At 37.7% G+C, this 27,110-nt stretch overlaps 2 protein-coding genes across 2 annotated transcripts; both read right to left on the bottom strand.

The window, feature by feature from the left end:
• Positions 1-1,252: 1,252 nt before the first annotated feature.
• Positions 1,253-9,075, bottom strand: LOC143536323 (vacuolar protein sorting-associated protein 53 A-like). The gene is made up of 24 exons (XM_077030343.1): positions 8,898-9,075; positions 5,814-5,908; positions 5,555-5,611; positions 5,293-5,443; positions 5,096-5,166; positions 4,858-4,982; positions 4,570-4,730; positions 4,343-4,484; positions 4,178-4,241; positions 3,855-4,040; positions 3,757-3,786; positions 3,541-3,645; positions 3,405-3,464; positions 3,225-3,302; positions 3,030-3,137; positions 2,876-2,941; positions 2,727-2,804; positions 2,532-2,665; positions 2,359-2,452; positions 2,199-2,276; positions 2,048-2,107; positions 1,900-1,968; positions 1,716-1,811; positions 1,253-1,621 (listed from the first exon to the last, which is right to left on the bottom strand). The coding sequence occupies exons 1-24, from the start codon at positions 8,944-8,946 to the stop codon at positions 1,322-1,324; spliced, it is 2,457 nt and encodes an 818-aa protein (XP_076886458.1). The 5' UTR covers positions 8,947-9,075; the 3' UTR covers positions 1,253-1,321.
• A 4,266-nt stretch (positions 9,076-13,341) lies between these two features.
• LOC143536322 (BEACH domain-containing protein C2-like) lies at positions 13,342-16,597 on the bottom strand. Its single transcript, XM_077030342.1, has 6 exons — positions 16,586-16,597; positions 16,385-16,481; positions 16,188-16,301; positions 14,014-15,132; positions 13,803-13,925; positions 13,342-13,718 (listed from the first exon to the last, which is right to left on the bottom strand). The coding sequence occupies exons 2-6, from the start codon at positions 16,439-16,441 to the stop codon at positions 13,644-13,646; spliced, it is 1,488 nt and encodes a 495-aa protein (XP_076886457.1). The 5' UTR covers positions 16,442-16,481; positions 16,586-16,597; the 3' UTR covers positions 13,342-13,643.
• Positions 16,598-27,110: the final 10,513 nt, after the last annotated feature.

Raw genomic sequence — 27,110 nt, 5'->3', positions numbered from 1 at the left:
AGTTATTGTTTGGTCATATTTATTGTTTGTGTATATATAAAATTGTAGATTTTGTCGCTCACAAAAATCACTATTCATAAAAAACTGAGTTAAAAGATGATAACAAGTTATCACACATTCTATCTTGTATCCTCTTTATTTTATTTTTCTTGTTCATTTTTATGCGCTCTCTCTCGCATATGTTATTGTTAGTCATGCAATCTGGTACTCATCTTCAGTTGTCGTCGTCATGCTGCATTTGTCTGTCGTCTATGACCGGCTTCCGTTTCTAGTATTTGGCATCTGTCCCTTTCTACGACGATTTTTGGTGCTTTTTGTCATTATGTGTGTGTGTGTGTGTGTGCCTGTGTGTGTATATATATATTAAAAACAATCTTTATGTCAATCTCAGTAATTCACTATTCATGAAATCTCTCATTCTCAGCCACACATGTATCTTCCTATCTTTTTTCTCAGCCACACTACACACGTATTGAGTTATATACTCTCCACTCTCTCATTGTTATTTATTAGAAAGTAAATATGCTTTGTGAGAAGAAAAAACTATGGCTAAATGTACTACTAGTCTACTACTATTGAAGCGTGTTTTACAACATAGTAATGTGTGGTTTACTTTCCAAGTAGTTTCGACTCTCAACTGCAATCAATCCCTTCCCCTAACATCTCTTCAAAACCATCGAAGGCGTATTCATTTGATTCTTCCACCCCGTTTTGATACGTATCCACATTGCCATGATACTATGCAATCCTATTCATGATCTTAACATAGTTCTTTGTTCTCTGCATTTTTCCCCTTATTTGCTTTTGTATTATGTTTCTGGATTTTCGTTACGTAATTTAGTTAGGTTACTTGTTTAATGTTTTGATATGAATGAAAATTGAAGTAAAATGTCTCGTTCTTTCTATTGTAAATACCTTTTTGGTTGATTGTTGGCAATGGCGAGTTTGTTTTTGCTTCTAGTCTATGGAACTTTACAAGTCCAAAATAGATGACCAAGTATCGATTGACAATCATTCTAGTCGATCAAACACGTTAACTTGAGTTTAGCGGCACAATTCAAATCACAACCTATGACCAACCTTGCTCTCAACTTAACCAATCTCTTAAAGACGCTTTAGCGACACATAAGTGTAACATAAAAACTGTATTGAAACAACAAACACCTAGTATTTAGCTCATGTACCGCAAACAAAATGTTGATAGTAATAGTGTCATACATACTCTGGTTGAAAATCTTGGATCTGTGCCGTAACCAAAACATAAAACAATCATTCGTTTCATTACGTCTTTTTTCTATATAAAACACAAATTACAACATGCTCACGCATTGAACAGTTTTCTGAAAGGTCCATCGGTTCGGTCTTTTGCAGCTTCGGTCAAAGCAAGGAACCGTTTAAAACCAGTTGTAGCAGCACCTCTACCAAGTGCTGCTGCTCGGGTGAGTACGTCCTCCCTAGATGCAATGATTGAACCGGAAAGCTGGCTAACCAGAGGAGCAGGTGTAGGAGCTACTGCTGCGATCACTGGGACTGCTGACGTGGCAATCGGTACTTGAGAGATCCCGGACCCGCGTTTGTTGAAATCTTTTAATATTGTTTGTTGGTCTGCCTTTTTCAGCCCCTGTATTATTAAATGATGAATAATACAAGATCTATTAATATATGAAAAACATTTTGAATAAAACTGACCACCGAAAAGAAAGGAACAGAACAACCTTGAGCTCTAGGATTCGCTGAAACTCGGAAGGTGATCCCTCGGGTAGTAGTGCACTGTATGTATCTGCTACCGAGTCAACCGGGGACAGAATAACCTGTACATAATAACATAGAAAACAATAATATTTCAAATGCAAATAATGACTTTTCAAATCTTTATAGAAGAGAGAACGAAACACAAACCTTTAATAGTGCTTCCGCTTTGCTCATCTCACGACTCACAAACTTTGAGTAACTAGCAGCTCCCGATGTCTGTTCATAGCAATTTCTAACTAAATGAAACTATAATAACCAAAATTGCAATATTTGTAGAGCATATATAAAATATTACCTGTTTTCCTAGAGATGGAATATCTAAAAGTATTGTCTTCACAGCCTGAGTATCCAACATCTGCAAAAAAACGACAAATTAATAACTGATATCATATGTCTTCATTCTAAATATCAGAAACAATGCTAAGAATAAAAGTATAAAAAAGTACTTGTTGAGCTCCGGTCTCAGATATCTGCTTGCATTTAAAGATATTGAGATAGAAGCGTGGACCTAAAGACGATGCAAGCTGCATGAAAAAAAAAACAGATTATAAACCAATATGCATGTCACATACAGAAATATGATATAAGGCTAATGCCGCTAATTACCTTGTCTAAAAAGAACTGGAAATAAACGGGAGATAGAAGGCTTCCAAGTACAGGGATGCTACCGTTAAGGATCATTTTTATGTTTGTAACATACCTGTAAACACAGCAAATTTGTGAAAACAAATTCTTAGCAGAATACTTTTACGTTTTTATATGCACAAATTGTGTCTTACTCTGATTGATCGCCCACGCTTTCAAGTGTACTCCATGGTACACGTGTCATTGCAGCCATTTCAATGTCAAATTTGGTTTCCAATCCATTAACTAATGTTACCAATGCTTTGGTTATAACTGCTGAGAACTCGTCCTGTACAATATGAGATATTATGTATAGCTATCAGATAAAAATAATAAGACATATTATTTACCTGTACTTCTGACATGTCAACAGCATCAGCCAACTGTGTATCTATCATTTTAGAGACGTTTTCAGCCAACTCTTCAGCCTGTAAAAGCAAATAACTCAAATAACTCCTACCATATACACAATATGATAACTGACAGGTGAAAAGCTGACCGTTTTATGACAATATTCTGCTGTGTTCACGATATAGCATATCATCCTTTCATCTTTATCAGATGTCTGCATTCAGTGTCACACAATACTAACATTAATATCAGGAAGTAGAGTTGGTTATTAATAAGGTTGGATCTATAGAGTTAAAGAAAACCTTAATTTGTCCATCCATCCCCGTGGCAGCTGCAACAATCCCTGTGCCACCTTTTGGCAACTTCATAAAAAGCTTTGTAGCATAAGCTTTAAGCACTCTTTGAAATACCTATTAGCCATATATGGAAAACAGTTGCATGACCATAAGTAAACTATTAGTAACAGCAGAATGTAGATAACTTATTCCAAAACTGACCTTGAATAGATTTAGCAAAGTTTGGCTCTTTGTTAAAGCAGAGCACCGCTTTAAGCTCCTTCTAATAATCAAGAATACCTGACATAGAGGATGTGTATCAAGTTAGCAATTCAGAAGCACACAAGTAGTATAAAAATTATAAATATGGTTGAATTATTCAAACACATGAGTTGAACTTACTTGCATACTACTGGATAAAATACTAGTTTGACCTCCATCATCCATATCCCATGTTTCTTCCTATAAAGTTTGAAGATATAATAAGCATTCGATATCTGAACATAAGAATGAAAATCAACACAGAGGCTGATAAAACCTGAACAAGCTTCTCCAGGTTGTCCATAAGTGTCTTTTCTTCAAATTCTACATACACCGTCAAGTGTGGTTCAAAGCAAGATGATATGATTCCTCGGAAATTGAACTGCCATAACCAATACAAAGTAATACTCACCAGTCACCACCAAGTTTTTAATAACATTTTAATGTTGATGTAAGCATGAGACAAATAGCAATTTAAAAGTCAAAAACTTACCCCAGCTCCAGGCACAGCTAAATCTTTATCCTGACAAGAAGCACAAAATTTCAGATATTTGTCAAAAATAAATAGGAATATAAAATAAAGCAGCTTACATCATCTTGGTTTCCTTGATGTGCAGCAAGCCTTTTCTCATACTTCTTACGAATGTCTAGTACAGCTTGATTATTATTTTCTGTTTTATCTGTTTCCTCAAACCCATCAGTCACAGTTCTGCTACTACCACTACCGCCAAATTTATCTGCCAACTCTTCTTCGAATTCTATTGTCCGTTGTAACGCCTGCACATAATTTCAAAGTCTAGAATCAAGTTTCATGAAATAATAATTATAATATAATAATAAGTTAATAACTATAAAGACACTATAAAGTGCAAGCAATAGATATAACTGCTGAACAATGCTAATTCAGAATTTACCATCAGTAATGTTCCAACATCTGGTTTCTCTTTCAAGTTTTCCAAAATATCTTCAAGCTGTGTCCTGAAATAAAGAATATGTAACTGAATTATCTAGAATAGATAACATGAACAATAGTATCTAGCATGACCAATGGCATTTCAAAATGGGATAAAACTACAAACCTGGTCAATTTGCAGAACTGAATACAGAGCAAATAGTCAACATGCCATGAAGTGGGAAAGATTTTCCATATCTCCTCGTTTGTTCTTAAACGGCGTTTAACCCAAGCATATCTCCTCTCTGTTTTATCTAACTTTGCTAGCTCTGATAAAACGCAAGATGCTTTCAGAATTAGATACTAACAGTTTTAGCTACATATAGAAAGTAATTATGGAAAACAAAAACATACCAGCTCCTTCAAATATCTGCTGATATGAAATAAGTTCCTTGTCACAAAAGTTCTTAACCAACTCTTCTCTTACTGATGGTTCTAGTGCATCGACAACTAGGCAAGCATCTGATAAATGCTGCAGCAAATTACTTTCCTCAGTCTCTTTCCCCGTACCTAAGCTGGGATGAAAGAAAAAATAACAAAAATAAAAATCATTAAATTACAATAATGATTTTGTTTATGTATCAAGTCAAATAAATCACATCAGATTCCGAAAAAAAAGTTAAAAACATCAAATTTACACACCTGGAGAAATCAGAAAAGACATGGGACTTGAGAATTTGTTTAATGTTCTTGAACTTATCTCTTAGCTCGGTGATCTTCGGGTTATCTCTGTAGCCATCAAAATGACTACATAACTGGCTGACAGCCTGAAGCATACAAAAAAAAACATGTATATTAACAATAACAGATGTTCATGCAGGATACATATTCTCCTTTTGAACAGGTACCAATCTACAAACATTGCAGAAAAGAAAGGTACCTCCAACTGTGCTGAAGCCTCTTTATATTGACGTTTGGAAGCCATTACTTGAAGTTGTTCAATGGCAGATACTGTCATAGTGTCATAGTTAAAATAAAGTGTTATCTAAGAGCTTGTAGGCCAATAAAATCAACCATCAGACTTTGTATCAGAATATCTTTTTAAAAGAAGTCATGATTTGAGGCTTGAACACGTACCAAGCATAGTAAGACGATGGAGGGCTGTGATAGTAGTTGTTATGTGCTTCTTTGCAAAATCCAGCTTTTTAATGTCACGACATATTTCCTGAACCATTGCCTCACTTTGTTCAGCTTTGCTTTTAATTTCTCTGACTTTATACATGAGTTCCTACAGTAGAATATTATCAGCAGAGGTAAGCTAAATTGTGTGATTCTTGTAATAAAAAAAAAGTGAATTGAATCTTCCAGTATAAAAGAGTTTCAATTAATGTCAACAGACCTTCACAGCAGTTGTAGCTGCAGCCAGATCCTCTTTTGCTTTTGATCCTGAATTACTCTGGGCATAAAAAGTTCCACAATGAATAAGGTTCCAAGATTGCTCTCAAATAAATGAATCATTTAAAGGTAAAATATTAATAATAATGAGGACTATGAGAACACAAAAGATTCTGTAATGCAAATAATAAGTAAAACTTATGTCCCAAATGTAACTTTTTTTATGATTAGGCAAGAAAAACCATTGGAAAACACAAACTCACCTGTTGACGAACAGCCGTTAAAATTTCAGCATCCACAATGCGTATCTCATTGTGTACTTTTTGCATCAGTGGCTCTACACCCGATAAAGATGCTTCTGGAAAGTGAACATTCCATAATGTCAGAATACAAGAAAAACTAATCTAGAAGATGCGTCATAAAGATCAACACAACTATGCAAATAGAGATTGGGGTACAAGAAGCATTATACGACAGAAACATTCATGTGCAGCTGTAGCCTGTAGGTGTAACCTATACCTACAAAGGATGAAGTATTACAATTTTCTAATCTTCAAAAATCCTAAAGAAGTTGTAACTCGGTGATTTCTATTTGATTTTACAAATGCACCTCTTATCTCTGTTCAACATGTGTATCATTACATGCTCAGAACTTCATATGTCATTATGTTGTACATAGCTAGCGGTGAGCAATAACCGAATTGTTAACCGAATTAACCGAAAACTGAATTAACGAAAAATCGATTATTGGTTTTCTTTGTACCCTCGACTAACCAAACCGAACCATTCACATTTACTGATATTTCTAGCTTTTATGCCTCCATTTCATGTATTTGACCATTTATACCTTCATTTTATGTTTTACACCTCCATTTCATGTATTAAAACCTTCAGTTCATTTATTTCTAAGCAAAATTTTCAGCCCAAGTTTGGTTTCGGTTATTAACCGAACCAAAAACCAACAAACTAACCAAATAAACCAAACCAATTGGTTAATAAACTAGATTAACCGATGACTTCGGTTTCAGTTGAGGCTAATAACCGAACCAAACCAAACTGTGCACACCCCTAGCTTCCCCCAGCCTATGATTATGAGACAAAAGTTCAGGCTTGGCTTAAAGCACATATTCTAGAACAGTTCTCTGTAAATCAATGTAAACCAAATTTAGGTACTTCTATTCCATCATCTGCAAAATCCACTAAACCTAAACTGCTAGTTATCTCACTATCTCACACAATCGTTCAGTACAGATGCTTCAGTTACATCCTTACAGTATGCAATAAAAACTATAACACAGTGATCTGATCCAATAAATAAATCACACATGTAAAAAAGCATATAAGATGAAATCAAATATAAAATCTAATAACTCGGTAATTTCTATTTGATTTTATAAATGCACCTCTTATGTTTGTTCAGCATGTGTATCTTTACATGTTCATAACTCCATATGTCATTATGTCGTACACAGCTTCCCCTAGCTTATGATCCATTATCTACAAGATCCATTAAGCCTGAAACTACTAGTTGTCTCACATAATTGTTCACCAGAAGCTTTAAACCTAAAACTGCTAGTTATCTCACACAATTGTTCAGTCCAGATGCATCACACATGTAAATCAGGTTTGATTTGACAAACATATTTTGGACAATTCTCTATAAATCAATGTTGGCAACTTTTAAGTACATTAGTTCCATCATCTACAAAATCCAATACGCCTAAAACAAGGAGTGTAAATGACACGTCATATGAGCTCGGCTCGTTTCGAGCACTTTAGTACCTTAAATAAGCCAAAGATCTGCTCGAGCTCAGCTGTGCAGTGTGAAACTAATACATAGAAATTCAAAGGTGAAACGAGATTCCAAAACAAGTCTCGAGCTCGAAAAAGCTCAATATTTTTATCAATCAGATCTCAAGCAGCTCATTCATTTGCACTGTTACCTAAAGCTACTAGTTATCTCACACAATTGTTGAGACCAGATGCTTCAGTTATATCCTCACAGTATACAACAAACACTTTATCACAAATTCACAATGATCTGATCTAATAAATTTTCATAAAGACATAAAGCACAGCCAAAACGAGCTTCCCAAACAAGTCTCGACCTCGAAAAACTCCACTCATTTCGATACTTTTATCGATCTGATCTCGAGCAGCTCGTTTGGTTGCACCGTTACCTAAAACTACTAGTTACCTCACACAACTAATCACCAGAAGCTAGTTCAGTTATAACCTTCCAGTATACAATAAACACTATATCACAAATTCACAATGATCTGATCCAATAAAGTTTAATAAAACACAAGGCTCGTTAAAGTTCAACGAGCCTTAACAAGCTTCTCAAACAACTCCCGACCTCGAAAAACTCCACTCATTCAAATATTGTTATCGATCTGATCTAATAAAGTTTAATAAAACACAAGGCTCTTTAAAGTTCAACGAGCCTAAACGAGCTTCCTAAACAAGTCCCGACCTCAAAAACTCGACTCATTCCAATATCGTTATCGATCTGATCTCGAGCAGCTCGTACGTTCATTTGCATGTTTACCTAAACCTACTAGTTATCTCGCACAACTATATCCTTACAATATACATAAACACTATATCACATATTCACAATGATCTGATCTAATAAAGTTTAATAAAACACAAGGCTCGTTAAAGTTCAACGAGCCTAAACGAGCTTCCCAAACAAGTCTCGACCTCGAAAAACTCCACTCATTTCGATATTGTTATCGATCTGATCTCGAGCAGCTCGTTCATTTACACGTTTACCTAAAACTACTAGTTATCTCACACACAACTATATCCTTACAATATATAATAAACACTACTATATCACAAATTCACAATGATCTGATCTAATAAAACACAAAGCTCGTTAAAGTTCAACGAGCCTAAACGAGCTTCCCAAACAAGTCTCGACCTCGAAAAACTCCACTCATTTCAATATTTTTATCGATCTGATCTCGAGCAGCTCATTCATTCGTTTACACGTTTACCTAAACCTACTAGTTATCTCACACAACTATATCCTTACAACATACAATAAACACTATATCACATATTCACAATGATCTGATCTAATAAAGTTTAATAAAGCACAAGGCAGTTCAACGAGCCTAAACGAGCTTCTCAAACAAATCTCGACCTCGAAAACTCCACTCACTTCGATACTTTTATCGATCTGATCTCGAGCAGCTCGTTCGTTCGTTTACACGTTTACCTAACACTACTAGTTATCTAACACAACTATATCCTTACAATATACACTAAACACTACTATATCACAAATTCATAATAATCTGATCTAATAATAATAATTAGAATATAAAATGACTGACCTGTAGGAAACATCTGGTTTATATAATCTAACGTACTTGATTTCTCCATTCTCCTTCACTAATTAATCTCCAGATATGATTTAATCAATCAATCACCTAAACATCATGCCACGTGTCAATTACGCTAATAAACATTACGTAAAAATTAGACATTACAAATCAGTCAGATCTGGCTTACCTAAATAAAATTAGACGCGTGTAGATTAGAGATGGCCAAAAAAACCGGTTGGGAAACCGGTTTAAACCGGAAACCGGTTTTTACGAAAACCGGTTTGACCGGTTTAGAAACCGCCGGTTCGTTTTTCGGTTACAAGTTCTAGATCCAAAACCGGTTAACGAACCGGTTAATGGAAAAACCGGTTTTTTTTATTAACCGGTTATGGAAAAACCGGTTAACCGGTTTATAAAAAAACCGGTTTATAACGGCTATATGCCCGTTTTTTTGTTTTTGGACCGTTTTTTTTTTTTTTACCATTTTACCCCCACAAACATCTATATATAGTTTAGGTTGGGTATTGGTTAGATCACACTCGATTATACAACTCCAAACGCTCTAAACGTTTATTTCATACGCGATTATTTTGTTATCTCACGCTCAATTATACCACATTACCACTCCATACGCTCTTATTTCGTAGTCGTTTATTTCATACTCGAGTATACCACTCTTATTTCGTAGTCGATTATCATGGCCTCCCAAAGTGCTGCTTCATCCGTCAACATGGGTGCCTCGAACACGGGAGAAACGGTCGTTCGGGTCATCCCCACGAAACGAAACCATGATGTTTGGCAACATTTCGACCTATGCGAAATGTCTAACGGTAGCCAAAAAGCTCGATGCAAACATTGTTTGAAGTTTTATGGCAAAGATGCAAACTCCACTTTAAAAGCGCATGTACAAAGGCCCTTTTGCAAGGCCTTGAAGGACGAATCGGGAAGTAGTTCGCAGCCGGAGATGACGAATCAAGGAGCGGTGTTTACGTACGACGTTGAAGCGGTACGTCAACAGTTTTCAAACTTTGTGATTCAACAAACACTTCCTTTCAACCACTTCGACAACCCTCAATTCACGGAGATGATGCAAAACTATGTTCAACCACGCTACCAACACGTAAGTCGTTCGACCCTTAGAAGAGATTGTCTTAAAGCATGGAAAAACACTAAATCCGAACTAATTTCATACTTTTCAAACTTACAAACTGGTGTAAACTTAACAACGGATGTGTGGTAGGTACCTCATGGTTCGCCCGACTCATACATTTGTGTGACGGCTCATTGGGTTGACCCCGAGTCGTGGCAAATGATGAAACGAACCGTTGCGTTTCAATTGTTTGATTACCCGCACACGGGTAGAAATATTTTTCAAATCTTGGATAAAGTCATTCGACAATACAAGATTGAACATAAAATCTTTTCAATTTCGTTTGATAACGCGTCCAACAATACGGCCGCGGTTGTCCATTTAAAATTAAAGTATAAACCTATTTGTGATGGAGCGTTTTTTCATAGCCGATGCATTGCACATATTATCAACTTGGCCGTGCAAGATGGGTTAAACGTGATCGAAACGCAAAGAAACAATTTTAAAAGAATGTTACGAGATGTTTTTAGCAACAATAAAACATTTTCAAGATACAAAAAATTTTGTGTAGAAGCTAATTGTCAATGGTTGGGGCCAAATTGGGATTGTCCAACAAGATGGAACTCGACTTGTAATATGTTTGAGAAAGCCATCCAACAAAAAGACTATATGTTTGAGAAAGCCATCCAACAAAAAGACTATAAATGAAACTCGACTTGTAATAATGAAAGTCACATGCCCATTTAATGTAAAAACTATAAATGAAAGTTATGTGTTTTTAATCTTTGGTTTGTTGAAAACACATTCACCAACACACACTCATACTCATCTTCCAAGTAAAGAACCCTAACAACGAAAGCAAAGAATGGCTTCGGTCAGTCCGTTTTGCCTTGTAGTTACCGTTTTGCCTTGTAGTTACCGGTTTGTTTATACTGTGAAAAAATAATGGTCTTCATTAAGTACAAAATATAAAAAACAAATATTCGTATTTGAAACCGCGAAATTAAAAAAAAAAAAAAACCGGTTAATAAAAAGAACCGGTTAATAAAAAAACCGGTTTATTAACCGGTTCTAACAGGTCCTAACCGGTTAGACCGGTTAGGGTTTTGACAGCAAAAAACCGGTTATTAACCGAACCGGTTTTTTTCCGGGCCAAAAAAAACCGGTCCGGTTAATAACCGAACCGGTTTTTTTAAAAAAACCGGTTTGTGCACCTCTAATTCTTCAAGCCCCATTTCTAAAATAATAATAAACACACACAATAACAATAACCAGTGGAGTCCCTTGAATACAGGATTTGACTTGACTCAACAAAAACAAACAGTCAAAATCGCCACCGTTAAACGCCACCGTAACTCACCGCCGTGATCTCACCGTGACGTCATCACTCACCGGAACACACTCGTAACATTCAATTGCACTTATCCCCATTCAATTCCATGATCTACACTGTAGATCATGGAATTGAATGGGGATAAGTGCAATTGAATGTTACGAGTGTGTTCCGGTGAGTGATGACGTCACGGTGAGATCACGGCGGTGAGTTACGGTGGCGTTTAACGGTGGCGATTTTGACTGTTTGTTTTTGTTGAGTCAAGTCAAATCCTGTATTCAAGGGACTCCACTGGTTATTGTTATTGTTATTGTGTGTGTTTATTATTATTTTAGAAATGGGGCTTGAAGAATTGTGATATTATAATTTAGACCTTGGACTTTGGTTTCGTCTGGTAAGTTCAACGAACAAACACGAACAGAGGTCGCGTATGTTCAGATGTGTTTGTGAACGTTCGGTAATGTGTTTGTTTGTGTTTGATTGCTTGATCTTATTCGTTTGTGTTATGTGTATGTAAGTATCCTTTAGTTTTCGGTAGCGTTCATGTGTTCGTTCACAAAATTAAAGAACGGACACTGATGAACATGAACAAGCTCAGTTCCTTAACGAATGAACACGGACACGAAATGTCGCTAACCGTTTGTTTGTCCGAAACAAACTTAACGGACGAACGCGAATAAGATCTCTTCTAGTTCGGTCCGGTTCTTTATCAGCCCTAGCTGTGAAATCGGTCAACTGCAACCCTTAGTATTTTACTAGTATTAAAGCTTATAACATTGGGCAATTTTTGATATAGGTAAAGTATTTAATTTGTGTGTCAAGTTGTTACATCACATAAGATGTAAAATAATAAGTTAGCATCTCTAAGAAGATGAGATTGTAACTTGTGTAAGTTAGGACAGTCTTTGTCCAATGAGGATAAAAAAGGTTTTGCGCGAGACAAGGAACTGGCCCTTTAGACAGCAAGGGATAAGAGCCGGTTGCAAGCGATAAGACTTGGTGAACTACAAAGCTCAAGTTATATAGCATAGACAGGTGGATATAGTTGCTTTGTAAGACGTGGTGGTTTGATCCTTTCTAATACACAAAAACTGTTTTGGTTTTAATTTTTGACATCGATTGTGTAACTGAAAAATATATTGGTACACATGTTCCTTATTTAGGGGGTCGGAGAGAAGCCTAGACGAGCTTAAGTTTAAAATGTCGAGACTAGAGCTTGGGATGAGAAACATTCAAGCTTGATTGATTCAAGTGCGCATGTAACTCGAAATATGAAAAGCATGATCTATTAAGTATACTTGATTCAGGTTCAAGTTAGAGTAATCAACAAAGTTCAAATTGTTTGCAATCCTAACTAGAGATGGCATTTATATGATATACAATGGCATAAAGATCAAGAGCAATTCACAACAAGTTCTTGTTAAGCTTGTATTTTACTTGAAAACGTTTTAGTTAACTTTATGTAATGGACTTATCTAATATCGATTACTCTCAATGCAACCTTAGCCAACCTTACTCCAGTCGCAAACGATTTAAGAAACCGAAGATTGTTAGGTATCAAATAAGTGAAGGGGGTTAATTGTAAATGTTGATTAGTTTAGGGGTTATAGTGAATGGTCTAATTGTACATATACGCAGCTGGTTGAATGAGAACATTAGCTATTGATTTGGGATATTATCTCCTTCTTCTTCTGTGTTCATCTTCTTATACAATTCTTTAGCTCAATTACCGTTTGTATTGTAACAAAGATAAGTGTAATGATACGGTTTGAGAGCATGGTTAGCACTTTGATTGCTTTGAGAACTTTACACAGAGAGATCGTCTCCTAAAAACTCAAGTATACCAAATTTCACACTTTTAAATATTAAACTCTATACTACCAAAACAAACAATTAAAAGATATCGTTCAGTTCTCTTTTTTTTTCGGTAAACACAAAACACAATACTCTTAGTTTTGTTCCACAACATATCCGGGTTTACATCAAAACACAATACTCTTACCATAATCAGCCGCAAAACACATATTGGAGACAAAACTTGCACAACCTCAAATGCGACTGCCACTTTCACGGTGGCAACAATTTACAACACAAAGTCGAATTTCACATAAACAATGTCTATAGTACATCTAATACTCTTTCCAATCCATGTATAGTTTTTTAACTTTATATACCACCATGTTACACCACAACAACACCATCTACTGAATCTGTCTGTCGTCAACTTCAGGTTCCATTCGAAAAATTGTCGATCTCGGTTGACTAGTTAACTAGTGGTCAAGGAGGTAGGGCCCACAACAGTGGAACAAGACAAACGTGGAGCTGAGGTTCGTTACTTCATGAAAGGACTACGCCCTTCACCTTCCCAACCGAGCTTTAGCATTTGATCTACAACCTTCAAGCTCAACTACAAAAACGACACAAGTCAAACAAAGTCAACACTACGTAAGTCAAAGAAAGTCTGAAACATTCACATTGTTTGTCGACTTACAGCAGGATCGGTGAATACAATCAATTGTTTGTCGGCTGTTGAAACTAATAGATTCGTGTTGTCTTTGTTCACGGCTAATGCTGTTATATCTTGCCCTTTTTTCAGTTCCAGTGTGTGAAATACCTGTCAGCGTGTATACATACATCCACGTCAGCAAAGTGATATCGAAGCAAAAAACACATGTCATGATATTATAATCTTACAATCTTACCTTAAGAGAGTGTAAATCAAGGAAGCAAACCGAAGGAGATGGAATATCTAATCTTTCGATTCCGGCATCTTCATCATTGGACTTGCTTCTGCTGACATCATCATTTTCCGAACATGGATTTAATCCAATTAAAAGACTCTGTCCATCAGAAGAAACCTCCATGCAACTAACACTACACGACAACGGAAAATATGCTCGAGAAATCATCACCCCGTTAATCGTATGAGTCGACAGGGTGTTTAACAACTTATTCCAAGTAATCACAACACCAGCTGGCGAAAGACAAACCATGTGTGCCTTCACACCCTCGAGCCTTCTGAGCAACCGACCCCGACTCACGGAGTGAAGCAAAACGTCTGAATTATCAGAACACGAGGCAACAACTCCAAGATCTGAATCAACACAGCAACAAATCACTTCCCCAAAATGCCCTCGGATCACCTGTACCGGACCCTCGATACGTCTATTACGGTTTTTATCCGGTAAGCTGCTTTTATTAGAAGTATTACTATTTGCTGAAGTTGGTGTTCCTGAGTTGGAGGTGGATTCTGATACGCTGGTTTGCGGTGCACCTGATTGATGTATTCTCCAGACAAGAACCATTGTGTCTCGGGAACCAGTAACAAGATAATTACTATCGGGTGATAGTGACATACATGTGACGGGTGCAGAGTGGCCTCGGGCTATCTCCAAGGTTTTCGCGCCGTCTGATGATATTAACCGTACACTATTGTCCACATGTCCACCTGTAATAATTTCATTGTCATAGGTGATGGAGACTATAGAAGAACTCCTAATACCGGGTGCAGGATAAGCAAGAGCCTGGGGATAATGCCAATCTTCGGAGCCAGATGAGCCTGATGATCCTTTGAACATACGCATGAAGGATCCACCAGTGGTGGTTGCAGCAGCTTTTGCATGTTGAAATAGGAAGGGTGTTCCTTGACCATCGGGTGTGTTTGGTTGCCATTTGTGTTGTGCTATATGTGCCGCTGGTGCTTCCATATCAACCACCACGAGTGAATCTGAAGATGCCCTGATTGCAGATGCTGGTAGATTGCACCGTTCTGGTGATGACACACTGTATGGTTTCACTTCTTTTGGGTTCCGGAAGATGGTCTGAGATAAGAACGTGTTAGAACCTGTATAATATTATCTCTAATAATATGTAGAAAAAAGATTAAATATAGTAAATATTACAGAATCAAGAAATATGAATATGTATGCTGGTAGATTGCACCGTTCTGGTGATGACACACTGTATGGTTTCACTTCTTTTGGGTTCCGGAAGATGGTCTGAGATAAGAACGTGTTAGAACCTGTATAATATTATCTCTAATAATATGTAGAAAAAAGATTAAATATAGTAAATATTACAGAATCAAGAAATATGAATATGTATGCTGGTAGATTGCACCGTTCTGGTGATGACACACTGTATGGTTTCACTTCTTTTGGGTTCCGGAAGATGGTCTGAGATAAGAACGTGTTAGAACCTGTATAATATTATCTCTAATAATATGTAGAAAAAAGATTAAATATAGTAAATATTACAGAATCAAGAAATATGAATATGTATGTATATATATAGGATCAGGATCATGTGAGACCTATTTGAAAATTGAGACCATTTTGGACCACAAAAAAGCCAAAAATGAAAAATAATCATAAAACAAAAAAAATCACAAAAATGAAAAAAGTAAAAAAACCAAAATTCTTATTTATCATCCCGGTTTCATATAAAAAAGTCTCGGTTTAGCTAAATTATACATATATGTATAATATGTACATATATACATACATGTTGTTTTATACACATGTACAATTTAAGGTAAATGATAATGTATATATGTGTACATTACGCAACTAGAGATTAAATGAAATTATACACGTGTATAATACGAAGTTTTTTTTATGAAACCGGAATGAAATATAAGAAATTTGGTTTTTTTACTTTTTAAAATTTTTTGTTTTTGTTTGTTTTATAATTTTTTAAAATATTTTTTAGAGGCTTTTTTAGTGGTCCAAAATGGTTCTCAAAGTTCTCATTTTTCAAATGGTTTTCTTAGGATCCTTACCCTATATATATATATGTGTGTGTGTGTGTGTGTGTGTGTGAGAGAGAGAGAGAGAGAGAGAGAGAAGTAAAAATACTGGTGAGTGAATTAAAATACCTGCATATGAAGAACATCTGAAAGTGGCATCTTCTTCATGTGAGGAGTAGTTAAAAGTTGTGATGGAGTTTGTCCAAAGTAAGCAATTTGGTCTTGCATAGCACGTAGTTGGACCTATTGACAATATTTATTAACAAACAATAGATATAAAACAAGCATATGAAAGTTTTAATTAACTGATAAATGAGAAGACATACTGGGTCCACGATTTTGTCTATATCTACCGTCCCTTCATAAGTAATGTAAAAAAACATATTGTTTGCTGATATGGCTTCTTTTCCTCGTTGCTTATACCTTTATAAAAGAAAAATCTAAGAGAAAATCTATCTACGTTTTACAAGAGAAACAAAAGAAACAATAAATTTGGCATTAATAAAAGTTAATGAATATGAGCTCACCCAAATATGAGATCTACCGATCAGAAGAGTTTAAAGTTCCTCCTCCAACAACGTGTGTCATCCTATGATCAACAGAATTGGGTGGTGAAACTGTTGGGTTACGATTTCGACATTCAATATAAACCGGGCCGGGAAAATCGTGCAGCTGATGCTTTATCTCGTCGAGCAGAGTCGGGACAACTTCTTCAAGCTATCTCCTCTCCAGTTTGGCTACAGGGGGCCTTATTATTGGATGAGGCTAAACAAGATGCTGAAGTTCAAAAGTTACTTGCTAAATGTTTGGCTACACCGGATACTTGTGTGGGATATTCAGTAAAAAACAATGTGTTATTTTATCAAGATCGGGTGGTCATTTCCCGTAACTCTAAGTTCATTCATGCTCTTCTTCATGAGTTTCATGTTACTGCCTATTCGGGTTTTTATCGTATGTATCGACGCTTAGCTGCAAATGTTTATTGGCCGGGAATGACAATCACTATTAAGCAGTTTATTCGGGAATGTGACACGTGTCAGCGGTGTAAAGCTAGTTCTGTGCTACCCGGGGGCCTTTTACAACCGTTGCCTATTCCCGATGTCGTCTGGGAAGATCTCTCCATGGATTTTATTGTGGGGCTGCCACCTGCGAAAGGTTACACGGTTATTCTCGTAGTGGTGGATCGTTTATCGAAATATGCTCATTTTATCCTTTTAAAACATCCATATACTGCCAAATCTGTGGCTGAGGTTTTTATTAAGGAAATCATTCGTCTTCATGGAATTCCTAAATCTATTGTGAGTGATCGGGACCCTTTATTTTTAAGTAAATTTTGGCAAGAAATCTTTCGGTCCATGGGTACTCAACTTCAAATGAGTTCCGCTTATCACCCGGAATCGGACGGTCAAACTAAAGTTATCAACCGTTGTGTGGAATCGTATTTGCGGTGCTTTGCAGTTGATCAGCCTAAAACGTGGTCAGGTTGGTTGCCATGGGCGGAATTTTGGTATAACACAACATTTCATGCGTCCACGGGTACGACCCCTTTTGAGACGGTCTATGGCAGGCGTCCTCCTTCGGTGTTCCAATGTATTCCGGGTGTCATTCGTGTTGAATCTGTTGCAAGGGAACTACAAGACCGTGACGAAGCTTTAAGACAACTTAAACTTCATCTTTCTAACGCTATGAAGCTTCAGGTGGACAAAAAACGGCGTGATGTGCAATTCGCTACAGGTGAATGGGTGTATGTTAAATTGAAACTGTATCGACAACTTTCAGTTGCTAGTCGAATTCACCAGAAGTTAGCAGCAAAATTTTTTGGGCCATTTCAGATTGTGGACAAGGTTGGGCCTGTGGCCTATAAATTGCTTCTTCCTGTTACTTCTAAAATCCACCCTGTTTTCCATGTTTCTCTGTTAAAAAAGGCGGTCTCGGGTCCAGTTGAGGTTGTTCTTCCTCCTGAATTAGATATGGCAGATTCTCCGCATTTGCTACCTCATTCTGTGTTGGCCACTCGTGATGTTCGGGATGGATCAGATTTGGTAGAGCAATGGTTAGTGCAGTGGCAGGGTCATACGGTGGACGATGCTTCGTGGGAGGATGTCGAATGGGTTAAAGCTCAATTTCCTGATTTCAGTCTTGGGGACAAGACTGATTTTGAAGGGGTGGGAAATGATACAAATCGGGTTGGTTCCAAAGAGTTACTTGTCTATTCTCGAAGGGGCAAAGTGAAAAGTGGCTAATAGTTATCTTGAGGAGAAAGCATTATAAATAGGAGGGGGATATTATGATTAGTCATTCATGAATTTTGTTAAGATTGAGTAGGCTCTGGCACATGCCAAGAGAGAGGGTGTGACCCTGGAAATTGTTATCTGTCCTTATCACTTTTTTCTCTATTGATCGATATCACTTGTATAACATGGGCCAATCCCTAGACACTAATAGCCGGCCCTAATGATGTCTTGTATAGATCTATATATAGGACCATATTGTATCTCAATTGAACATACAATCAATATACAATCATTTACCAAGTTTATCTTGGTATCAGAGCCTAACCCTAATCAGCCGCCACCTTCCAGCAATTACAATTGCCTGCAACCTAACCCTAGCGTGACACTGTTCATCGTCACTGTTCATCGACACTGTTCATCGTCACTGTTCATCAGCCGCCAATTTCTTCTTTTTCCAAGCCTTGATCCCTTCTTTTCGGCTACACAATGGCCCTCCTCGCAGCCTTCTCTACTACCGAGAAAACCTCACACAACTCTCACAAGTTTGCCTTCACTTTGTCTCCTACAAACTATGGACATTGGAAGGCTATGATCAAGCCGTTTCTTGTTACCAATGGACTCTTCGGTTATATTGATGGGAGTATTCCCTGCCCTCCATCCACAATTTCATCATCACAGGGAACATCAGACAAGGATGTTGCTGCTGTTGTTCCCATCCCTAATCCCAACCACACAGCTTGGTTATCTAATGATGCCCACGTCCTCATGATACTCACCTCAACCATCTCAGAAGCTTCTTTTCAGCATGTTCAAGGTGATACTTCCCGTGATGTGTGGCTTACTCTTGAACGTGCTTATGCCCCCCATACTTCTTCAAGAGAATTCACACTGAAAACGCAGCTACTGAAAATTCAAATGAAAGGGGATGAAACCTCTGCTGCATATCTCGCTCGGGCACAAGAATACGCAAATGCCCTTGCGAATATTGGACATCCAATGCCTGACAAAGATGTTGTTATGTTAGTTGTTGCAGGTCTTCGTGAAGAGTATAATGGAGTCAAACAAGGCCTCCTGGCCAGAGACTTTCGGGCTGTGTTCTCTGAGCTTCCCAGTCTCCTTGCTGACCATGAGTTTCTAATCAGGAAACCAACCTCTGAAGTTGCCCCTGTACAAGCCTTCACGGCTGCCACTGCAGCAAGTTCTGCCTCGGCTCCTCCTGACACTGTTCAGGCCATTCAGCAGATGGTTGCCCGTCTCGGTTTTCAACTTCAACCAGCCCCGGGTTCCTCACAAACCTCCACACCTCAAGCCTTTTATACAAACAGGGCTGGACAGTCACATTACTCACGTGGTACCCGTGGTACCCGTGGTGGCCGTGGTGGTCGAAACATCAACAACTACAATCGCAGCCAAGGAACTCGAAACTCAGGTCAGTTTAGTTGGGCATCTAATCAAAATACTGTGTATGGAACTTGTAACAGGTGCGGGATAGGACATGTCCCATCTCAATGCCCAAACAGAGACCCATCTACCATCCGGTCACGACAACCGTCTGCTAACTATGCAGACCATCGCTCACAAGCTTACACCAACTGGCTTCCAGACACAGGTTCCAATGGCCATGGAGCATTAGATATGTCAGGGTTTGACTCCGCTGAGCCTTACTTTGGTGATGATAACCTACAAGTTGGTAACGGTACGGCCCTCCCTATTCTACATATTGGTTCAAAAAAATTTTCCTCTCCTAACAAAACCTTTTACCTGAACAACATTCTTCATGTTCCCGCCCTCAAGAAAAACCTTCTTTCTGTACAAAAATTCTGTGAAGATAATCATGTCTATTTTGAATTTCATGCTACTTTTTTTTCTGTGAAGGACAAGTCTACACACATTACCCTCCTCACGGGTCCAAGTGACGGTGGACTCTACTCTCTTAAACTTCCAATAAACCAACCAATTCCAAAAGTTGCTTTTTCCACAACTCGTGCTTCAACAACCACCTGGCATCAACGATTGGGACATCCACATTCTCAATTATTCAAGACAATGCTTTCTAAATATCATTTACCTGTTTCTGCTAAGACTTTTGATTTTCATTGTAATCCATGTTCAGTTGGAAAATCTTCCAAACTACATTTATTATCTTCTGATTATAAAAGTACGTGTGTTTTGGATTTAGTATTTTGTGATGTTTGGGGCCAGCCCCTGTACCTTCCTTTGATGGCCACAATTATTTTCTATTATGTGTTGATCATTTCTCCAAATTCATGTGGTTGTTTCCCTTGAAACGCAAATCTGATGTCTTTGCAGTTTTTAAACAATTTGTGACTATGGCTGAACGACAATTTTCTACTAAACTTAAAACTGTACAGTCTGATTGGGGAGGAGAATTCCGAAATCTCTCTTCTTTCTTTGCCACAATAGGCATTACTCATCGTCTCTCTTGTCCCCATACTAGCGAACAGAACGGTATTGTTGAGCGACGTCACCGGCACGTTGTTGAAACCGGTCTAACATTAATGTCACAGGCCTCCGTCCCTCAACGTTTTTGGCATTTTGCCTTTGAAACAGCCGTCTACTTGATAAATCGCATGCCTTCTCGCACAAACTCCACAATATCTCCTTTCGAGCACTTGTTCAAACACCCACCTGATTTTTCCTTCCTTCGTGTCTTTGGCTGCCAATGCTTTCCATATCTTCATCCTTATAATCCACATAAAATGAATTTCCGCTCCTCACCGTGTGTTTTCCTTGGATATAACACTTCTCATCATGGTTATCGTTGTTTTGACCCCGTCTCCGAACGCATTTACATTGCCCGTCATGTTCGGTTCCATGAAAACACCTTCCCTTTTCTACTTAATTCTACCGACCAGTCACCCCCTACACCTATCAATCCCTATGTTTCCTCTTATCCAACCGGTCCCTTTCCTATGCCAACTGATACACCAGCAGACCATACCACTTCACAACCGGCACGCACCATTCCACCAGAACCAGTCCACACCGACCCACCCGAATCTGCCACCACTATCTCACCAGAACCGGCCCATACCATACCATCACCTTCAGCCCAAATTCCAACCTCTCACACAACCAATGATACATCCTCACAACCAGACCAAACCACCACTACTCAGCCCACTAATACCTATTCTCGTCGTACAGCCCCACAAACCACTCCAATCTCTGCCTTCGACCGTTACTCTACCCCATCTCAACAACCACAATCATCACAACAGACCAGCACCACATATCCTTCTGCCACTCCCACCGTACCTACTCCACCCACTCCACCTCGCCAACGACCAGCTAACCTAAGACCTAACCCCAAACAAAACCAATTCTTTAATCCCACCTCATACCATACCTCCACTAGTCCACCTAACATCGAACCCACCTCCTTTGCCGTTGCCAATAAAGAGGCTCACTGGCGTAAGGCTATGGCGGATGAATACTCTGCACTTCTCCGTAATGGTACATGGTCTTTGGTTCCCCGTGTTCCAAACACTAATGTGGTTGATTGCAAATGGGTTTATAAAGTAAAACGCGATCAACATGGGGCAGTTAAGCGATACAAGGCGCGTCTAGTTGCAAAAGGTTTCCATCAGCAAGCTGGCATTGACTACACTGAAACCTTTAGCCCAGTGGTGAAACCCACCACCATCAGAGTTGTTCTTTCCTTAGCCGTTACAAACCGGTGGACTCTCCGACAACTTGATGTTCAAAATGCATTTTTACATGGGGATCTAAAAGAAACAGTCTATCTGAAACAACCACAAGGATTCATCGACCCCGGTAAACCGAATCACGTGTGTCTATTACATAAATCCTTGTATGGTCTCAAACAGGCACCTCGAGCATGGTTCGAACGTCTCTCTTCTGCCTTGATTGCTCTCGGTTTCAAGGGATCTAAAACCGATCCGTCTTTATTTATATATTCACAAAATGGGACGATACTATATATGCTGGTATATGTTGATGACATTATTTTGACAGGCAATAACACCCAGGCCATTGATCACATTGTGCACCGTCTTAGTCAATCATTTGCTATACAAGATATGGGTCCTCTATCTTATTTTTTGGGCATTGAAGTGGTCCGATCAGGGTCTGATATCATCCTTTCTCAAAGGAAATACATTACTGAATTGTTGGAACGTGCAAAATTATCACAATCCAAACCGGTGCCGTCACCTTGCACCACCAATGCTTCTCTTCATCTTGGTGACAGTTCTCCGTTTGATGATCCTGTTAAGTATAGACAAATGGTTGGGGCATTACAGTATGTCACCCTATCACGACCTGACATCACCTTTGCGGTTAACAAAGTTTGTCAGTTCATGCATTCCCCCACTGAAAATCATTGGTCCGCTGTTAAACGTATCTTACGCTATCTACAAGGGACAGCAGATCATGGTCTTTTACTCTCTAGCAGATCTTCTCCTGTTCTACATGCCTATACAGACGCTCAAAATTTAACTGCATTTTCTGATGCCGACTGGGCTGGGTGTCCGGATGACCGTCGATCCACGGGGGGATATGCAATATATCTTGGGTCAAATCTAATCTCATGGTCAGCTAGAAAACAAAAAACTGTATCTCGGTCATCCACGGAATCTGAATACAAGGCCTTGGCTGACACGGTTGCTGAATTAACTTGGCTTGAAACATTGTTGAGAGAACTACGTGTCCCAATGCAGATTGCTCCAATCCTATGGTGTGATAATCTAGGAGCCACATACCTATCTGCCAATCCAGTCTTCCATGCCAGAACAAAGCATGTGGAAGTAGACTTTCATTTTGTTCGAGAGAAGGTTGCTCAAAGGAAGTTATTTGTTCAGTTTATTTCCACACATGATCAGATTGCTGACATTTTCACAAAGCCACTACCATCAGAACGTTTTCTCTTTTTGAAGTCCAAGCTAAGAATTGGTCCCCGGCCTTAGCTTGAGGGGGAGTATTGATCGATATCACTTGTATAACATGGGCCAATCCCTAGACACTAATAGCCGGCCCTAATGATGTCTTGTATAGATCTATATATAGGACCATATTGTATCTCAATTGAACATACAATCAATATACAATCATTTACCAAGTTTATCTTTCTCTTTCCTTGTAATTCCTTTACTTTCAATTAAACAATTCCCTTCCTATTATCTATCAATCTAATTTCAATTCTATTTACATTCAATATATACAATCTGTTCATCTCATTCCTTATTACATTTTGAAAATCAAATTTACTTCTAATCTCAGAACCCTAACCAGATGAGCCAACAACAATGACGATATCACATATCATGTTCGTTTTACTTTCACATCAGCGAGTAGCTATTGGCGCATGGATACAAAAGCTAGGTTCCCACTTAAATAAAAACTATAATAATTACAACAACAACAAATAATAATAATAAGCAGTAATTTAAAGTCCTCCTCCGATCTAAAACAAGATCCAACGAGATACTAACATGGTAACACTAATTCACACACATTTTTCAAATCAAATTAACTTATAATCTCAGAGCCCTAACTAGATGAACTAATCATTTTCAATTTGCACTCACATCAGCAACTCACGATTACCGCATATGCATTCACCTATAGAGATCACACACATTTGAGATACAAAACTTAAGTACTCACTTAAAAAAGCACTGATTACAAGATCCAAACATCTACTAACACTAATTCACACGCATTTTTAAAAATCAAATTCACTTCTAATCTGAAATTACATTCACTTCAGCAACTCGCGATAAGCGCATATACATTCATTCACCTTCAGAGATCACACACATTTGAGACACAAAACCTAAGTACACACTTATACAAACACAGATCACAAGATCCAGATACATACTGCCACTAATTCACACGCATTCATCTCAAAACCCTAACCAGACGAACTAAACCAATGACGTAATCAAATCATCATCAATTCACATTCACATCATCAAGTAGCAATAGGCGCGTAAGTTTCCATCACAAATTAACATAACATAAGCTAAGTACTCACTTAAACAACCACTAATCACTAGATCCAAACAGATACTAACACTAATTCACACACATTCATCTCAAAACCCTAACCAGACGAACTAAGCCAATAACAATATCAAATCATCAACAATTCACATTCACATCAGCAACTCGCGAGTACCACATATGCATTCACCTACAGAGATCACACGCATTTGAGATACAAAGCCTAAGTACTCACTTAAACAAGCACTAATCACAAGATCCTGATACATACTAACACTAATTCAAACACATTCATCTCAAAACACCCTGACCGGATGAACTAACACAATAACAACATCAAACAAACATCAATTCACATTCACATCAGTAACTCACGATTACCGCATATGCATTCACCTACAGAGATCACACACATTCGAGATACAACACCTAAGTGCACACTTAAACAACCACTAATCACTAGATCCAAACATCTACTGCCACTAATTCACACGTATTCATCTCAAAACCCTAACCAGACGAACTAACACAATGACGTAATCAAATCATCATCAATTCACATTAACATCATCAAGTAGCAATAAGCGCGTAAGTTTCCATCACAAATTAACATAACATAAGCAACGTACTCACTTACACAACCACTAATCACTAGATCCAGATACATACTGCCACTAATTCACACGCATTCATCTCAAAACCCTAACCAGACGAACTAACACAATGACGTAATCAAATCATCATCAATTCACATTAACATCATCAAGTAGCAATAGGCGCATAAGTTATCTTCACAAATGAACATTAAATGCTAATAATATTAATAATTAAACGAGTAGAAAGCTAAACCGGTACCTGAGTTGATGAAATGAACAGCAGTCAGATCGAGATCAATGTTGAGCAATAGGAAGTGTATTACAGATCTATCTATAAAAGTCGTGGATTATTTAGGGTTTTACGGTCGTCTGGATATTATATTAATTTGCCGGAAGAAGAAATGATGATTCCGGTGATCGATACGATACGATACGATACGAGATACGAGATACGAGTGAGTGAGTTTAGATCATTTCACTCAATGTCAACCCGGTTGCCTGTGTAATTAGGGTCACGATATACTGTAATAATAATCATAATCATTTCTTATTAACAAATCACGCGTAATTAGTATTGTTTTTTTAATCCGTATTTTATTAAAAAGGGGCGGCACCGGTCCGAACCAGTATATAGTTGGCGCACTACACACCGTGTCGTATAGGGTGTGTTTTTTAACCGTACCCGAATAACGAACCTGATTCGAAGCGACCCGAGACCCGAATTCACCCTAACCGATTAAACTTCTAACTCGAACCCGAGATAAAATATTCGGGTCAGTATTTGGGTTGAATACCCAGATGCGGGTTGACCCAAATAACCCGAAGTATAATACATCGATTCATGTATCCCTAATTTTTATAGGGTAGTTTAGCGGTGAAGTGACAGAGTAACCTTATGTATTATTGTTAGCTTATTCTCAAGACTCCAATTAATATTGGATCTATTATATCCCGATGTATTAATTATCATAAAGCATGTTGAGAATGTATCTTCAATTCAAAATCTTAAATAGTATATTATTTAAACCAATGTGTATTTAGCATGTTTCTTCAATCTACACAAGTATTGATCCACATGTTACAACATTCCATCCCGTCTATTGAATGATTATATGATAATTTCATGATTTGCTAAATAATATATGTTATTGTTGAATATGATTGTATATTATGGTTTTATAACGGCTTGGAATAGGGTTTTTTTATTTTAATTTATGCTATTGTTAAAGGTGGATAATTTTTTTTAATTTGTTAAACCCGAAACCCAACCCGAATTTACCCGACATGTGTAACCCGAAACCTGAACAAACCGAACTTATTTGGTTCGGTTCTTGGTTCAATTCGTCTTGAGCTCAAACCCGAACACCTGAAACCCGAATAAATAACCCTAAGAACACCCCTAGTGTCTTATGGGTTAATGTGGTGTTATGGGGACGGTAAGGGGCTGAGGGGGTGGTATTATGGGAACGTGGAGAGTTAGGTTACCCGTCAGCGTTAATTCATAACGATCTGTCTTATGAGGTTTAATTTTTAGCAAGTGAGGTAGAAACTTGTGTTGGTAAGATTATTTAACTTTTATGTTGAAACTATAGAGGTTTAACTTTTTAACATTCTTTAAATTTATGTGTGTGATCTCTAAATCTATATAACACTGTTAGAATTAAATAAAGACACAAGACTAGCAACTCATAAATGTAATGTCATGAAAACTAGTAATGTAGAAAAAAAATACATATATAGCAGTAGCATTTCATGGACATGGAAAAGGTGTTATTGACTGTGAACCACGGAAACAAACGTTTTTGTGAGCTTGATCGTTTATAAGTTAAAGATTTTTTATATAACTGATAATCGATAAATATCAACAATGTTTACATCAAACTATTAACTTTGTACTTGGTTTTTTTATGAATTATGGTGCATCAACAACAACGGTTTTTTATAACAGCGTTATTGTTGTTAGTTATTTAGTTACCTAAAGCTAAGATCATCTTTGGTTGCTAAATCCAACTAGTTTTTTAACTACCATCTCAAACCACAATCACTATCTTCAACCATGAAGTCTCCCAAGTCTCGCTTGTAAAGACACCATATTCGTGTCATATTCTCTAAATCATCATATGTAAAACAAAACTCAAATCACAAACCTCACCCTAAAAGCACATTGAAAAGGCCTTAAACTCAAGATGTCAATGTGTAGCGTGTTGTTTGTGATTTGTCAATGAAAAGGA

Source organism: Bidens hawaiensis, unplaced genomic scaffold (assembly GCF_021521415.1).
Source record: "Bidens hawaiensis isolate Kalapana, Puna unplaced genomic scaffold, B.hawaiensis_p1.1 tig00010780_1, whole genome shotgun sequence".
Classification (NCBI taxonomy): domain Eukaryota; kingdom Viridiplantae; phylum Streptophyta; class Magnoliopsida; order Asterales; family Asteraceae; genus Bidens; species Bidens hawaiensis.
Note: the sequence above shows the minus strand (reverse complement) of the source record. Positions and strands in the feature narration are given on the sequence as shown.

Bases quoted from the DNA above. Each gene is read 5' to 3' on its own strand.
- LOC143536323 (XM_077030343.1), bottom strand. From the start codon at position 8,946: ATGGAGAAATCAAGTACGTTAGATTATATAAACCAGATGTTTCCTACA. The intron at 2,666-2,726 runs GTAAATAATATG...CATATTGTACAG, and splicing joins TTGACATGTCAGAAGTACAG to GACGAGTTCTCAGCAGTTAT. The intron at 2,108-2,198 runs GTACTTTTTTAT...GTTTTTTTGCAG, and splicing joins CTGAGACCGGAGCTCAACAA to ATGTTGGATACTCAGGCTGT.
- LOC143536322 (XM_077030342.1), bottom strand. From the start codon at position 16,441: ATGTTTTTTTACATTACTTATGAAGGGACGGTAGATATAGACAAAATC. The intron at 15,133-16,187 runs GTATTTTAATTC...TTCTTATCTCAG, and splicing joins CAGATGTTCTTCATATGCAG to ACCATCTTCCGGAACCCAAA. The intron at 13,719-13,802 runs GTAAGTCGACAA...TCGTTTTTGTAG, and splicing joins TTGTATTCACCGATCCTGCT to TTGAGCTTGAAGGTTGTAGA.